Source organism: Prionailurus viverrinus, chromosome A1, assembly GCF_022837055.1.
Source record: "Prionailurus viverrinus isolate Anna chromosome A1, UM_Priviv_1.0, whole genome shotgun sequence".
NCBI classification, from domain to species: Eukaryota; Metazoa; Chordata; class Mammalia; order Carnivora; family Felidae; genus Prionailurus; species Prionailurus viverrinus.
This window is the reverse complement of record NC_062561.1, coordinates 146283656-146299031: the sequence shown is the minus strand read 5'-3', so window position 1 is coordinate 146299031 and position 15376 is coordinate 146283656. Positions and strand designations below refer to the sequence as shown.

Here is a 15376-nt window from a genome sequence, read left to right as displayed (position 1 = left end):
GCAGAGTAAATTTACTCTTTCTTCCACAGAAGAGGCTTCTAGGTATCTGAAGACAACTAACTTGCCTAGGCCTTCATTTGCAGTTTAATGTCTCCAAAGCCCCAGATACTCCTCATAGTAATCTTTGCAAGCTCACCTGTGGCCCCTGAGATGCTTCTCTGCATGGATGAATTCTATTTATGATTTATTTGTTTTAACTCTTACTTGTGTATTCATTTATTATACATTTTAGTTATCAGTGTTCTTCACATGTAATAATGTAATAGTTCCTTGATCTAGATGAGTGGTTCTCAAGCTTTTTGGTCTCAGGATCCCTTTTCATGTTTAAAATTAATTGGAGATCCCAATGAGCTTTAAAGAAAGTTGTATCTATTGGCATTCACTGTATTAGCAACTAACACTAACATTATTAAAAAATATTATATGTATTAGTTCATTTCAAATACATGTTAACATAATGGCATATTTCTATGAAAAATAAACACATTTTCCAAAATAATATCATCTCCCTGCTTTCATCTAAATACAGAACTTATATAAATATTTCGCTGAAGATCCCATTTTGTTGGTTTCAGGTTACTCTTTGGCAGTGGACACTGCTGAGGCCCCACCCACCTCCCCTTAAGGCCAGTGTACCCATCCCCACTTAGCTGTTTTGATTGTTGGCTGATAACACAAAGCAGAATACCTAGTAACACCGGAGACACCCTGCTTGGGAAGCTATGTCTACCTCTACTTCATCCAATGAATGACCGACAAGCCAATAATTGTCACAGAGTACAAAAAGACCCATCCCAATGACACAAAGCAGAAGTAAATCTAGGTGTAGTTTGTGCTCCAGAGCTTCCCATGGGGTCAGACCCAAGCTAGTTTCTAGCTGAGAGCACATTCTTCCTTAGCTTTTATCCCTTGTCCTATCCTGCTTCTGTCACTCACTCTCTTCTAAAAGTTATCCCTAACAAATCAGTGAATAAGCACCTCCATCTCAAGCTCTGCTTCTGGTGAACCCAACCTAAGATATCTCTCATCTCACCAAGATTACTGCAATATCAATGCTGTCATACATCAGTTCAACTAACCATCTCAGCTGTGCAGCATCTCAAATATGCTAGGCATTCTATTATAGAGCAGTGCAGTGGTTCTCAAAATGTGATTGCTGGCCCAGCAGCAGTAGCAGCATTCGGGAACTTTTTAGAACTGCAAACTCTCAGGCCCATTCCAGGCCTACGGAATCACAACTGCCATCACAGAGATGTGCCATAATTAACCAATCCATTATTGTTCTGTATTTCCACAGTTTCCATTTTTTGCTAGTATAAATAATGGTGAAATGAATGTACTTGCAGTTAAATCTCTGTGTACATTTCCAATAATTCTATTAATATTTTTCTTCAATTTACTTTGAGGTAGAAGTATTAAATTAAAAAATAAACTGTACTGATAGATGAATAGAGGGACAGACATGTAATAAAGCAAGCACAGCAAATGTCAATGAAAGACTCTAGGTGAGGAGTATATGGATGTTGACTGCTAAATTCTTGCAACCTTTTCATGTTTGAAATTTGTTAGAAAATGTTGAAAAGATTTCTATTTTATGAGGTTAATTCCTAGAATTGGAATAGATTTTTCGTAGTATGTGCCCGTCTTTAAACTCTGTGAAGTTGAAACATCAACCAGAAAGTGTCAGTTCCCTCACACTGTCAACACTGCTTTTTAGTTCTTTTCAAATCTCTGCCAACTTGTTAGGCATAAACTGGTAATTCATCTTTTAAATCACCATTTCTGTGTGCATTTTTTAAGTTAATATATAATGAATTGAAAAGCTTCCTAATGCAATGTTGGTTATTTGAACTACGAAGCAGTAATCAGGATTTGAGCGCCTACCCAGGGGCACTTAGCTTATTACCAAGCACAATACCCTCAAGAATAACTTGCAAACTGAATTATATTGGCAAGAGTTACTTCTAGGCCAGTGTCATACACAGGCAGTGGGGAGAGGTGGGAGTCTAATGCCGGATTGCCAAATGGGTCTGACTTAACAGGTCCTAGGAAATGGTTCTTTCTTCCTTCACAAGAAAATCGTAATCTCGCATTTTACCAGAATGCTCAGAATTCCAAGCATTAGTATTTTCTTCCTTTGTGTTGAGGCAATTAGATCCCCATCAATTCTATTTTAGAATTCAAGTACTTTACTTCAGAATGGGCTCTACAAAATTATGGTGTATCCAAAGGATGAAATGCAATGAAGCCATTTAAAGAACTATGGAATTCTACATTTACTGACATGTAAAGAAGTCTATGATATATTACTTGTGCATTGAAAAAAAAAGAAAAGTATGTACATGTCTGTACGACAGAAAATTTGTGGAAAGATATTTATTATAATAGTGGCTACATCCAGTTAAAGGACATATGGCAGTTTTTGTACTCTTTACATATTTCTTGTTTACTTTTGCCATAGATATATAAAAATTTCTTTATTAACAATAACAATATAAGAAGGCTATTTGCATTTTGATAAAAATAAAATTGAAAGTATCCCAGAAAACCACCAAGCCATCAGCACCTTATTAAAATTTAATTTAGGAAGATTTTTAAGTCAAGGTTAAAGTCCCCTAAGGAATGAGACCCAGATCCAGCATAGTTTAAAAGGCATAGAGTTTTAAAGGGAAAAGAGTTAAAGGCAGACTAGGCAAAGAAGTCTCCAGCTATGTATTAATCAGCTAAGGGACATGTCTGTGTTGTCCTGGGAGGATTTCACTGGAGAAAAATCAATAGGCAATGGAAGTCATCTGTGGTCTTCAGATCCAAGAGAAACCAAAAGGGTGAAGGCTCAGAGTCTGTAAGGACTCAGTAGATCTTTACACTACCACAATTCCTGCTTTCGATATTATAGAAGAAAATACTTCCTGACCAATGATATTCAATTTTTGCCTTACAACAGGCCCAGGATCCAATGCCAGTTAATGTTTTCAAATATATGTTTAAGACTTAAATTGTTTCCTTTATACTTCAAAAAGACTGAAAAGGAGAATAAGACATATTAAACCACTTACCTCAATGGGAAGACATGTCTGTACACAGGCAGATGTTCCTGAATGTGACATCAGAGTCTCGGGTTTAATTTGAAAGTGTGTTTTGCACATGTAGCCTTCAGAAGAGTCCTGTGTTGCATCACCAAAGAATACATAAGAAAATGCCAATTATTTTAAGAATTCATCATTTTAAGCACTATAGTTTTCCATAAGTTTGAAACTGAGCAATAAAAAACTAAATACATTCAAAGAAATGAGATAATATGGATAAAGAAATTCATCCAATAAACCCTGGACATAGTAGCTACTCATTGAATAGAAGTTTTAATCCTCTACCATTCTCACTTATTAATGATGTTTCCCCCTTCTCTTAGATCTCCCTGCTCCTTCCTAAGCAGTCCATAGCACATAAGTCATAGAGCAAAACTTCTGGTTGGCAGCTGTTAAAAAGCATTTAAACTTAAAGAAATATTTCATCACATATTAATATTGATTTCATGGCCTATATAAAAAGAGAAATTTAAGGAGAACTTGCAACAGATCTTGAAGTTAGAAGGGACCTTCCATTTTGACTTCTTGTTTAACACAAGATCTCCATTAAACGTCACAGGGAAATAATTATGCAGCACTTGCCTGAGCACTTCCAGGAACCCACGCTTTACTCCCTTACATGACTACCGCCTCCATTTTCATACACAGTACATTGTTCATTGAGAAAGTATTATACTGCATTGAAATGTTTATCTTTAACCTTAACTCAATGGTTTCAATTCTGCTCTCCAGAGTCTAAACTCTTTTCTACAAAGCCATTCATTCTTTAAAACCTTGATGACAATACCACCATTTTCAAATGTTCCATGGGGAAGATGGGACTTCCAAGCCCTTTACCAATTTGTACTGCTAGCCTCTTTCTTATATTTGCTCTTAAATACAGTAATGGATAATATTTATCTAATTGTGGTCAGTTCCATTTTTTTAAGCAAAATTTGGTTGAATTCAATAAAGTCCTGTATATGGGGCGCCTGGGTGGCTCAGTCGGTTGAGCGTCCGACTTCGGCTCAGGTCATGATCTCGCGGTCCTTGAGTTCAAGCCCCGCCTTGGGCTCTGTGCTGACAGCTCGGAGCCTGGAGCCTGCTTCGGATTCTGTGTTTCCCTCTCTGCCCCTCCCCTGCTCATGCTCTGTCTCTCTCTGTCTCAAAAATAAATAAACATTTTAAAAAAATTAAAAAAAAAAAGGTCCTGTATAAAAATGTTAATACCTCATGTACAAACATACCTACATATCAATGAATATTATTAATTCTCCACCAAACTATCATACTAACATTCACATTTTAACAGAAATAGTTATAATTAATGAAGATGAGATTACTGATTCTGATGCAGCAGTTAAAATACAGAATAGCATTCCAACTAAAACAATTCATAATTCACTTAAATCCTTTCACTAAGAGGGGCGCCTGGGTGGCGCAGTCGGTTGAGTGTCCGACTTCACACAGGTCACGATCTCGCGGTCCGTGAGTTCGAGCCCCGCGTCAGGCTCTGGGCTGATGGCTCGGAGCCTGGAGCCTGTTTCCGATCCTGTGTCTCCCTCTCTCTCTGCCCCTCCCCGGTTCATGCTCTGTCTATGTCCCCAAAATAAAATAAAATGTTAAAAAAAAAAAATCCTTTCACTAAGATTCAAAAATCCAGTTTTTATCTATAAAATAAGAAAAGAAAAAATTTATAGTACATTTTAATATATTGCTTTTTTTTTTTTTAATTTTGTGTCATGCCAACAATGTAAGAGCATTGGATTTTAGGTACCTGAGCTAGTTTGAATAATGTCCCTTCTAAATTCATGTCCACCTGGAACCTGTAAATGTGACTTTATTTGGGAAACAGGGTCTATGCAAATGTAATAAAGTTAAGAGGAGGTCATACTGGAATAGGGTAGACCCTGAATCCAATGCAACTGGCATCCTTACAAGAAGAGGGAAATTTGGTTACAGAGACACAGATACACAGTGGAGAAGGCCACAGAAAAACACAGGTACAAACTGAAGTGGTGCATGTACAAACCAAAGAATGCCAACAGTTGCCACTAATCATCAGAAGCAAGAAGAGGCAAGGAAAGATTTTTCTCTAGAACTTTTAGAGGGAGTGTTGCCCTGCCGACATATTGCTTTTCAACTCCCAACCTCCAGAACCATAAGAGAATGTACTTGTTTTAAACCATTCAGTTCATAGTACTTTCTTATGGTAGCCCTAGGAAACTAATACAGGAACTAAATTTTCTGAGAAATCTGGCGGCACCTTTACCAATGCCTCCCGGTTGCCTGGGCTGACACTTTACCAGCACTCACAAAAGAATGCTGCTGTTTGGTCCTGATCAGCACCAGTTCTAATTGGCTGGATCCAACTTATTATGACTGGTTGATACCACTGCCACAGGTTGTTAAACATTTTGAATATCATTCTTCCCTGTAAAGTAAGCTATTAGGTATCCAATACAATCACCTTTTATTATTTCATTCAAGTTATACATTTTGTAGAATTAATCATTTTTTTTAATTCTAATTCTGCATCATCTAAACACAAAGTACATCCCCGATGTCCTTCTACCACTGAAATCTCTATATTTAGACAACATAAATGACATTTAATATTGGTTTAAATTGAGAAAGATATATGTAGGGAGTGTTGTTGTTGTTGCTGCTTTTTACATCAGGTATTTATTGCCCCATCTTCTGGAAGAGTAGTTAATTATCTTCTATGGAAGCATTCCCTACTTCACTGTCAGTGTGGACATGGCCTCCCAACTATGAGAATGATCAAAGAACTCTGATCTGGCCAATAAGGACATCAGTCCTGCTGACCTCAGAAACTCAGACGGGCAGTCTACTTAGGGCCAATGAAAACAGTTCAGGACTTCAGTTAGGGGACGGGGAACGGTATTCTCTTTTCGACTGGATTTCAACCAGGAAGACGGGCAGCCTTGGCAGTGTTGGCAGCCATCAAGTAATTAAATGGAGCCTGAGAATGAAGCCAATGCAGAGGAAAGCAAAGCCATGAGATGCAGAAAGACCAGATCCTGATTACACTATTTACACCACCCATACTTAAAGTTAGTTCTACCCTCAAATTTTGCAATTACCCGGCTTCAAAAAGCCCCTCCTTGGCTTGACCCAACTTGGATTGGGCTTTCTGTCACTTGCAACTAAAATAATCTTTCTATAAAATGACCTATATTGTGTTTATTATGTTAAAACTAGATGGGTTTTCCTGCTGTTGAGAATGGGCCTCCTATAACCACAGAAAGAGGCTCCTAAATCATGAAATAGTTTGACTTGAATGACTAAACTAGATGGTTTTCTACTATATTGTATGATCACCCTCATTATACTAGATAATCAATAGTTGATTATATAAAAGATTTACCAAATACAGTAAAACCATAATGATACGTGTTTGTGAGACAGAAAGTACTGGCAGTCTGCAATTTAAAAATAATCTAGCTATAGAGGGAACAAAAAAAACCCTTTAGACATTCAGAGAAGAGTTAGAACTGAACTGTGTGTACTGAATCGGATTCATCAAATGAAGGTAACTATTCTGTTTCATGAGGGCTGATCATACAACCTCTTCTTATGGCAAATTCTAATACAAGGCAAGATACATCTCCTTTGACACCAAGAGGTTAAGTCAAAAATTCCTATACACCTGTGTTATAAAATCTAAATGTATTATCTGATCTCTTATCCAATGAATTAAGATAGAGAGATGTGTCATGTTTAATATTACTTGTAATTTAAGGGATGTTGTTTCTATTGTGGGTACTTTCTGATACTACTTATTGGTGTCTATAAGGAGATACATGGGATTTTTGACACAGCCTATATATACGGTAAATTTCTTTTCAGTATCAATCTCTTAACAGTCAACATTAGCCTTGAAAAATTAAATATAGAAAAAAAAGAGTTTATAGAATATTAGCTTCCTTTCAAACATTTATTTTCACAGAAGTAGGCCTTCTCCTACGCTGTTTTAAGGCAGAAAAATATGTTCTCCTCTTCACCGTTGAAGGTTGCTTTTGTAGAGACAAGCAAACATAAAAGCATGAGGAACTGCCCCCTGAGCTAGTACTACAGTCTGTCTGGCCCAATAAATGATAATTAACTCAAATCTCAACTGACTTTCCTGGTAGACACTCAACTCTAGCTTCCCTGCATTCATTCTGTAGTTATGATAGCTTACAATTCAATGTCAAGTTTTCTTTAATTTTTTAACATGTGTTAGTTTTATTTTCCCCAAGCAATCCAAAGTTAAGACTAGGCCCCAGCCCCTGGGGAAGAAAGGGTCCTAACTACAGAGTCTGCTTGCACATAAAACACTGGTTCCTTGTCTCCACGGAGTCTGAAAACACTCTGGACCAGAACAGGAGAAGGCAGGAACAAAGGAAACCTTGCAGTTTATCCAACTCAAACCTATCGTGTTAGGGATTAGAGGGTGAAGGACTTAAGTACTTTTAAGAGATCTGTCTTACAACTAATTGGGGGAGCCACTGGAACTGGAAAACAGGCCATATGACCCCAGTGCTCTCCATACCACACTAAGCAATTCTGCCAGAGATCAGCATCATGGTAGAAACATGCTTACTGGCTGTTGTGGAGTGGTGAAAGCCCAAACTTTGCACACTGAGTAACAAGCTGAAGCATTCAAGGGTGATCTGGGAACCAGGAGCCTCCTTGTCATCTGGGAGCTTGTTAGACACACAGGATCTCAAGCTTTGCTCGGGAACCTCTGAATCAGAATCTGTATGTAACAGGATCCCAGATAATTTGTGTGCACTTTTGGAGGCACTGAGGCAACATGTACTGCAATCCCTGATTCAAAGGGATTGCAGACTGATTACATTAAACAATGGTTCTCAACCTTAGCTGGGGTTCCCAGTCACAACTTTCCTGTAGTCTGTAATGCAGCAGCCAGGATTGAGAATTACTTCACTTAATTCATTCAAGTTCCCATTTGGAACTCTAAGAACAGAGTCAACCAAGTAATCTGTAGCTGTCTCAGGGGAAATGGCCACAAACAACTCCCAACCTTTAGGAATAGTATGCTCACTTGGAGCTCTCCATATACTAAACTGGCCTCTGCGAATACTCATCTTGAGCTGTGACAGTGCTGAGACTGCTTTTTAAATGGTCTTTACTACTATCTCAAACCTTACTTTCTGGCAATTTGCCCAGCCTTAACCTAGGCCTCTGTAACTGCCATTAATCTCATAACTTAAAACTGTCACTGTCCTGTATCTAACTACACTTCAGCCATCAGAACTCCGTGCTGCCCATCTGCCACAAAGCAGGTTGCTTCATTCCATCACTGCAGAAGAGAAACTAATAGAATGTGTCCAGGTGCTGTAAGCCAAACACCAATTAAAAAGAGAACACTTCCTCCGCACAGTCAAAACTCAAGTTATCTCCACAGAATGCCCTTCACTTTATACCAAAATAAGGAATAAAGACTTAAATGAGAAAAAACAATGCCATAAATGTGCTAGATGAAAACACTAGAAAATATATGCAAATGATTTTATATTTGTATGTTTATATACATATATGTATATATGTATATATAAAGATATTTTAAAAATAGACAAAAACTTCACAGTCATAACAAAATATTGATAATTTCCACTCCACAGAAAAAAAAACCTTAACACCATAAAGTCAAAAGACAAACATCAAAATATGAAAAATGGATTTGCAGCCATATCATAGAAAAGGACTAATTATGTCAATATATAAATAGCTTTAATTTCTACAATGTATTGACAGTTCCAATAAACCAATAAGAAAAAGACCAGCAACTCAATAGGAAAATGAGTAAAGGATATAAACAGTTCACTGCAGAGGAAGTACATAGGGATATTAACCATAGAAAAATAGGTTTAATGTTTCCCATAAGATAAATGCAAATTAAAACTGTGTGATACCATTTTTTTACCTATCAGATTGGCAAAGATAAAAAAAAGCATGAAAATATAGCGGGTAGATAAAAATATAAATAAAATGGTAGACACTGTCCTATGTTGCCAGGGCAGGGTAAATTAGTATAATCTCCTCAGGAACAAGTTGGCAATACCTATACACATTAATAATGCACGTGTCTTCCACCCAGAAATGCATCTTACAAATAGAGTTGCACATGTAGGAAACAAAATTCATGGAATGATACGTATAAAGTATTGCTTCAACAGCATAAAATTGGATATAACCTAAATGCTTATCAGTGAAGTTAAATAACATTGTGGTATATCCAAATAATGGAATGTTATGTAGCCATAAAAATTGAGTAAGTTCTACAAGTAGTGATATGGAGTAATAACTAAAACAGATCATTAAGGGGAAAAATGTGCAGAACAGTATGCGTGTGTGTATATTATGTCATCATTTGTTTAAATACAAATGCATACGCTTTTGTGTGTACTGAATATATCTGGAAGGACACCCAAGACACTGGTATCAGTGGTGACCTCTGAAAGTGTGGGTGAAGAGGGTAGTAGGGTTAGGAAGGAAACTTACTTTTTTAGTATACAAAGCCTTCTGTGCCTATAAGTAACAAATACTTCATTGATTGTTAAATCCTTCATTGATTGTCCTTTGAACATATGTCTCCAGGCTATCACACTGCTGTAATAAATCCCAATCTTGAACTTCTAGGGAGAAAATGTCTTGGAAGCTGTATAGAAAGTTATAGAGACAAGTTTTCTAGTGTGGTTCTGATTGTGTATTGGAAGGGGATCTAAAGATTTCTTAACAGAACATGTTTGTGTCTGCTTTCTCACAAGTTGCCATGGGCTATGCCACCCAGAGAGCTGTTATGCCTTTTGGAATCCAGCTATCCAAATAATTATAGGGCTTCTGTTGTTGAATTTTAATAAGGTTTTAATGGTCTCTAGAAAAACACTGCTATCTAAAAAAAAGAAAAAGAAAAAGAAAAAGAAAAAGAAAAAAAAAGGTGGTTACCTAAGGACTTCAGCTCTGCTTTGTAGTAGTCTTGCACATAGGACTCAAACTCAAGTTAACAGCCCAGAATGGCAAGGTTGCTGGGGAGGAATTAAGGGACGCAGAAGTTTCTAGGTCACTGCCAACACTGATCAAACAGTCCCTTCAGGGTCAGTGGAACCCTGAGTAACAGGCCAAACCTAGGCCACAAATCTCAGGTGGTTATTCTTTCCTTCTGTAAGAGATCAAATCAATACTACCAGTAGCTGCCCATAGCTGATTAATCTAAGGGGTGAAAAAAGAAAGTAAAAACTGCCTCTGGAAAGCAAAGATTATACTGGGTAGATCAGATGTTAAACTAGTACCTGTCCATTTTTTAAAAAGCCAAAGTTGGTGTAGTAAAGTAGTTAAGGATTGAGATCCTCCAGAACACAATTCTAAAAATGTTAATGTGTCCCCACCTCGTGCCCACCCCTCACACTCACCCAATCTTACTAACTCTGGTTCCAATTTCTGATATCATTATACCTTCCAAATGCATTTGGAATGCATTTCCAAACATTTCAAAAGACCAAAAACTCAAGAAACCAAAACCCAAAAGTAAAAATGAGGATATAACATATTTCAGCTTTGAAAAAAAGCTTTGTACATCTCTAATTTTCCCTGGTCTTTTAGTATTTTGGAGTTTATTCAACATAACACAGTAATTTATTAAATAATCTACCCTTACCTCAAAACTTTCTAGGGCAGAGGATTGGAGATGTACCTCAGCTCCAGCTAAGGAAGCTGGGGCTGTCCTTGTGGGGGAAAAAAAATTCTGGCTGGGTCCCATCCAATATAGGCTGATACCCCCTTGCTTCACCATTTTCACAACACAACCCATAATTATTGCTTTTTTCTGTTTGACCTACCGTGTGAATGCCTACTGAACATATTTGTTCATTCGCTGGAAATCAAACAACAAAACACACGTGACCACAGGCCCTTGACTGGAGACACTCTGATTCTTCCCAATTAAAAGAGCTTTCTTAAGCAAGGCCAAGGTATGAAAAGAAAAGATAATCTGTAGGAGTTTGACTGAAATATTCTCTCCAAGGCAGCAGCATATCAGTGGGTTATACTGCCTTCTATCACAATACCTAGTTCAGCAGTGAATCTTGCCTACATTAGCAGTCACTATATACTTTTATTAGATTTAAATTCTAATCCATCTATAAACAAGACAAAGAGAAATAATTACATTATTATTAAATATAATAAACAAAATCTAAATATTATAAATCTTGATGATATAAAAATAATAATATAATTTAAAAAACAGAAGTAGAACGGGAAGGAATGTGGGAGATAGTATAAGCACATTTAATTCCTCATCTATCACAACAGGAATCAATTTTTATTGTCCACAGATGAGAAATCAGGAAGCAGATGTACATTATTTAAGGTTAAAGGGATAACTATGAAAATAACACAGATGTTCAATAACTCACAACAAAAGATGCCATGATATAATATTAGGTGGAAAAAGTAAGTTACAGAACAATGATCCCATTTACATAAATATATTATAAGTGTGCACTCATATATTTATATTTACATAGAAAACAAACTACATATCTGAAACAGAGGAAAGAAAATATTTTCTTCTGTATTTTATATATCTACGTATTATAAAAGTTTTTACAGTGACCATGTACTGTTTTTCCTTGTAAAAATTAAAACAAATAAAGTAAAATAAAGATCCAACCCATGTAAGAAAACACTATTCTAGGAAGACTAAATAAGGAAAGTTTTAAACTTTCCTTCCACTCTGAAATCAAAATTATTCTAAAAACCACAAATGTTTTCACATATACTAATTTTTGTTTTTCTCTCCTTTTTAAACTAACCCTCTAGTTGGTAAACCAAAACAAGGTCAATACTTCTTTCCTAGAATTCTAGCATATCTTTGGCAAACATCTTTTTGGCTACTTAAAATTCCAATTTTAAGGGTCTTCAATTCTTTGTTTCATTCAATGAAGACATACAGAGAGGCCTGTCACTGTGCTCATTTGCCTAAGAAGTTGGTTTTCTAACAACAGCTCTGCTCCCTTTTCCTGGCAGGACTCTCAGACCTGCCAAGTCCCCCCTCTTTTCACCTCCAGCCCATTCCTGACTTCGTAGATGAGCAGAACACACTACCCTCCCCTTCCCCAAATGCAGGTCAAACACAGAAAAGCACACTGGCCCCAAGAAAAAAAAGGCAAAAGAAAACCAGCTACTTGTCAGACCAGAAAAGGTTACTGAACCAATTTAGTGACCTTATCTGACAGAAGCATGCATTTCTGTGTTTACACAGACCTACACAGCCTGCTTATTTCACACACGTTTTTAGACAATGATTACAGTTTAAAGGATGCTAAATCCCTTCTCTTTCTTGGAGTCAAAGCACCAAAAAGTAACTTTAAATCACATCAGTTCCATTTTCCTTATTAACACTTTCAACAGGTATCTGTACAATGTTAAGTTTCACTATAAAGCATTTTGTGGGATTTCAGTCTCTTTTTCTTCTTTTGTTTTCTTAATAATGTTTGCAGGTTTTCCAACTTAGCCATTTGGAGTTTTCAATTTTCAGTTCATAGATATGGGACCTCCATCTGTGCCTCATACTTTTTTTATATTAAACAATTTGGTTTTGCCTCCTAGAGCATTCCGGCTTATCTGTGCCCAAGGAATGGCCAACAGCTACTATAAGTGATTAGAGGGGATGTGGGAAACCTGGTGCAGAAAAATATTTTTTTTCTCTTTGCTTCTACTTCCAATTTAACTTTATAGAGATTTACCATATTTTGTTCACTCTAGTTGAAATCTTCTTAAAGTTTTGTCATTGCTTTTCTAATATCATAAAATAAAAAACAAACATATAAATGACACAGGTTCTGACTTTCCCTGTCTTGATTTCTATATTTAAATTTACTCCAAATCTGATTTCTTTCATAAATAATTTCTGTTTTATAACATTATCTCTTCTAAGCAAACCATTCAAGAGAATTAAGAGTACTGAAGTTATTTTATACTGAAAAGTAAACTGAAAGAAATGTGATAGTCTGACACTAGAAAATTATCTGGGTAGCAAGTTGTCACTTTGATTTCAAAGCATTATTCTTGCAAAGCAGTACAAACAATTTGTTAACTTTACTAGTTTCTCACAAAATAAAATGTGCCTGACCTTAAGCAGTTTAACTCAGAGAAGGCTCCTGTTGTGAGGGTGGGAGGAAGAGAAAGGGAAAGTGAGAAAGGTCTTCCTTTTGTATAGGTGCCATACAAAGTACTGCAAAATGGGTAGCTTAAAACTTGAGATATGTATTATTCTCTCACCATTCTGAAAATGGGGGCTTGACGTCCAAAATCAAGGTGGACATGAATTTGGGGGGACACTATTCAACTCAGTATAGATAGCAAAGCAGAAAGAGGTGAGTGAAAGGCAGTCACACAGCTGCTGCACAGAACACAGAGGCAGCTTGCCCAGAAGAACAGCCAAGGTAGGACAGAGTCAACGGTTAGTACTTCAGAAGCTGTTCCAACCTGAGCACAATAAGCCAGATTCTCACGGCTACTGCTGAAAACCAAAAGGGTTTTGACCAATCATAGGGAAGAAGATACTGACAGCTTTTAGAGAAGGCTGCACAGTACTAGTACAATCACTGCTTTTTATCCATGAGGCCTGAATACTGTGAGATTGAAGACTTTACTAAAATCATTCTACTTGCCAAAAAGAGCATTCAATATCCACTAATTGGATCAATATCAGGAATGTGGCAAACTCACACTGACAGAAAAGAGGGAAGAGGAAGAAAAAGAGGGAAGATGTTATCCTCTCAGTCTTTTTTATTAATGTAACAAAAGTTTCCTGACATATTTCCCAGAATGAGTCACAATCTCTGCCCTCATAGTCATCTCCATTCCAAGCCTGTGCATGTTTAAAGCTTTTCTACTGAATGCCCTCTCCTTCTGTATCTTCTATCAGAATTCCTGCTTCCCAGAGCATGACATGAGCAAATCTCAGAAGAAGAAGGAAGTCTGTTGCCTCTGTATCAAGGCAAGAGCTATGTGAAAGCTGGGCCAACACAATAGCCCACAATGCTACAAATCTTAGGGAGACATCCTTTAATACCTCTTCTTCATTTCCATGAGTTAATCATGTTCTCCCACTGCTCTGCTACCAATCTTGGTTTGGAAACAGAACAGTTGAACTGATGATCATATATATCTGATAATATCTTAGGTTAAAATCTATATTTATTAAATGTAAATGTTTCATATAATGGCAATACACACTAGTATTCTTCAAGAAGTTTTGCATTCTTCTGTTTCTTTAGTGGTTCTATAGAATGGAGACTAGATTTACCCTTCCATCTTAAGCAACTAGAAAGCTAAACAAAAAAACATGAAACCAGAATTTTCAGATATTGGGACACAGGCAGTGCAGGACAGTAATCTCTAAGAGATTGGAAATATACAAGGTGAGGTCTACAAGTGTCCCAACTCATTGTCTGGAGAAAGTTCTTATAAAAGAAAAGATAAAATGGCAGACGGTTCCATGGTGTGCTTAAATAATCTAAAGAATCAACAGAAAAAGTAAAAAAAATAAATAAGAGAGTTTCAGAGAGTGTCCAGGAAGATCAACATATAAAAACAATAATTTTAGGGGCACCTGGGTGGCTCAGTTGGTTAAGCGTCCTGCTTAGGTCATGATCTTGCACTGACAACAAGGAGCCTGCTTGGGATTTTCTCTTTCTCTTTCTCTCTCTGCTCCTCCTCACTTATTCTCTCCCTCTCTCACTCTCTGTCTCTCTCCCCTTCCCTCCCTCTCAAAATAACTAAACTTAAAAGAAAATTTTAAAAACCAATAATTTTACAAATATAGTAGTAATCAATTAAAATCATGAAGATACAATACACCATTCCCAATATGAACAAAAACATGTCAAATATCCAGGAATATATGTATCATGTCAGGAAAACTCTACAACTTTACTGTAGACCATGAAAAAAATCCCAACAAGTTTTTATGAAACTTGTAAAATGATTCTAAAATTTATGTTTAAAAAATGCACAGGGTAGTTGATTTTTTTTAAAAGAACAATGAATGGTATATTTATCAGTTATCAAAATCAACTAAAGGGCACTAGTAATAATTAAAATCTATGTAATTGTGACAGACAAGTAAAATAGATCAAGGATTAGAATATGGAGTGCAGAAGTAGACTTATATGTTGGAATTTAATATATAAGAAAAAAATTGGATCATAGATGGAAGAATGGATGAGTCAATAATAAACATGAAGTCATCTGGTTCACCATTAAATAAAGTA

The 15376-nt window shown here is 36.6% G+C and overlaps 1 protein-coding gene across 19 annotated transcripts in view; it reads right to left on the bottom strand.

The window, feature by feature from the left end:
* Positions 1 to 15376, bottom strand: part of ATG10 (autophagy related 10) — a 260981-nt gene that overhangs the window by 192702 nt on the left and 52903 nt on the right. For all 19 annotated transcript variants that reach the window (XM_047862227.1, XM_047862255.1, XM_047862221.1 and 16 more), the window contains one exon: positions 3057 to 3164. In XM_047862227.1, coding sequence (XP_047718183.1) covers positions 3057 to 3164 — 108 coding nt within the window. The remainder of the gene's footprint in view (positions 1 to 3056; positions 3165 to 15376) is intronic.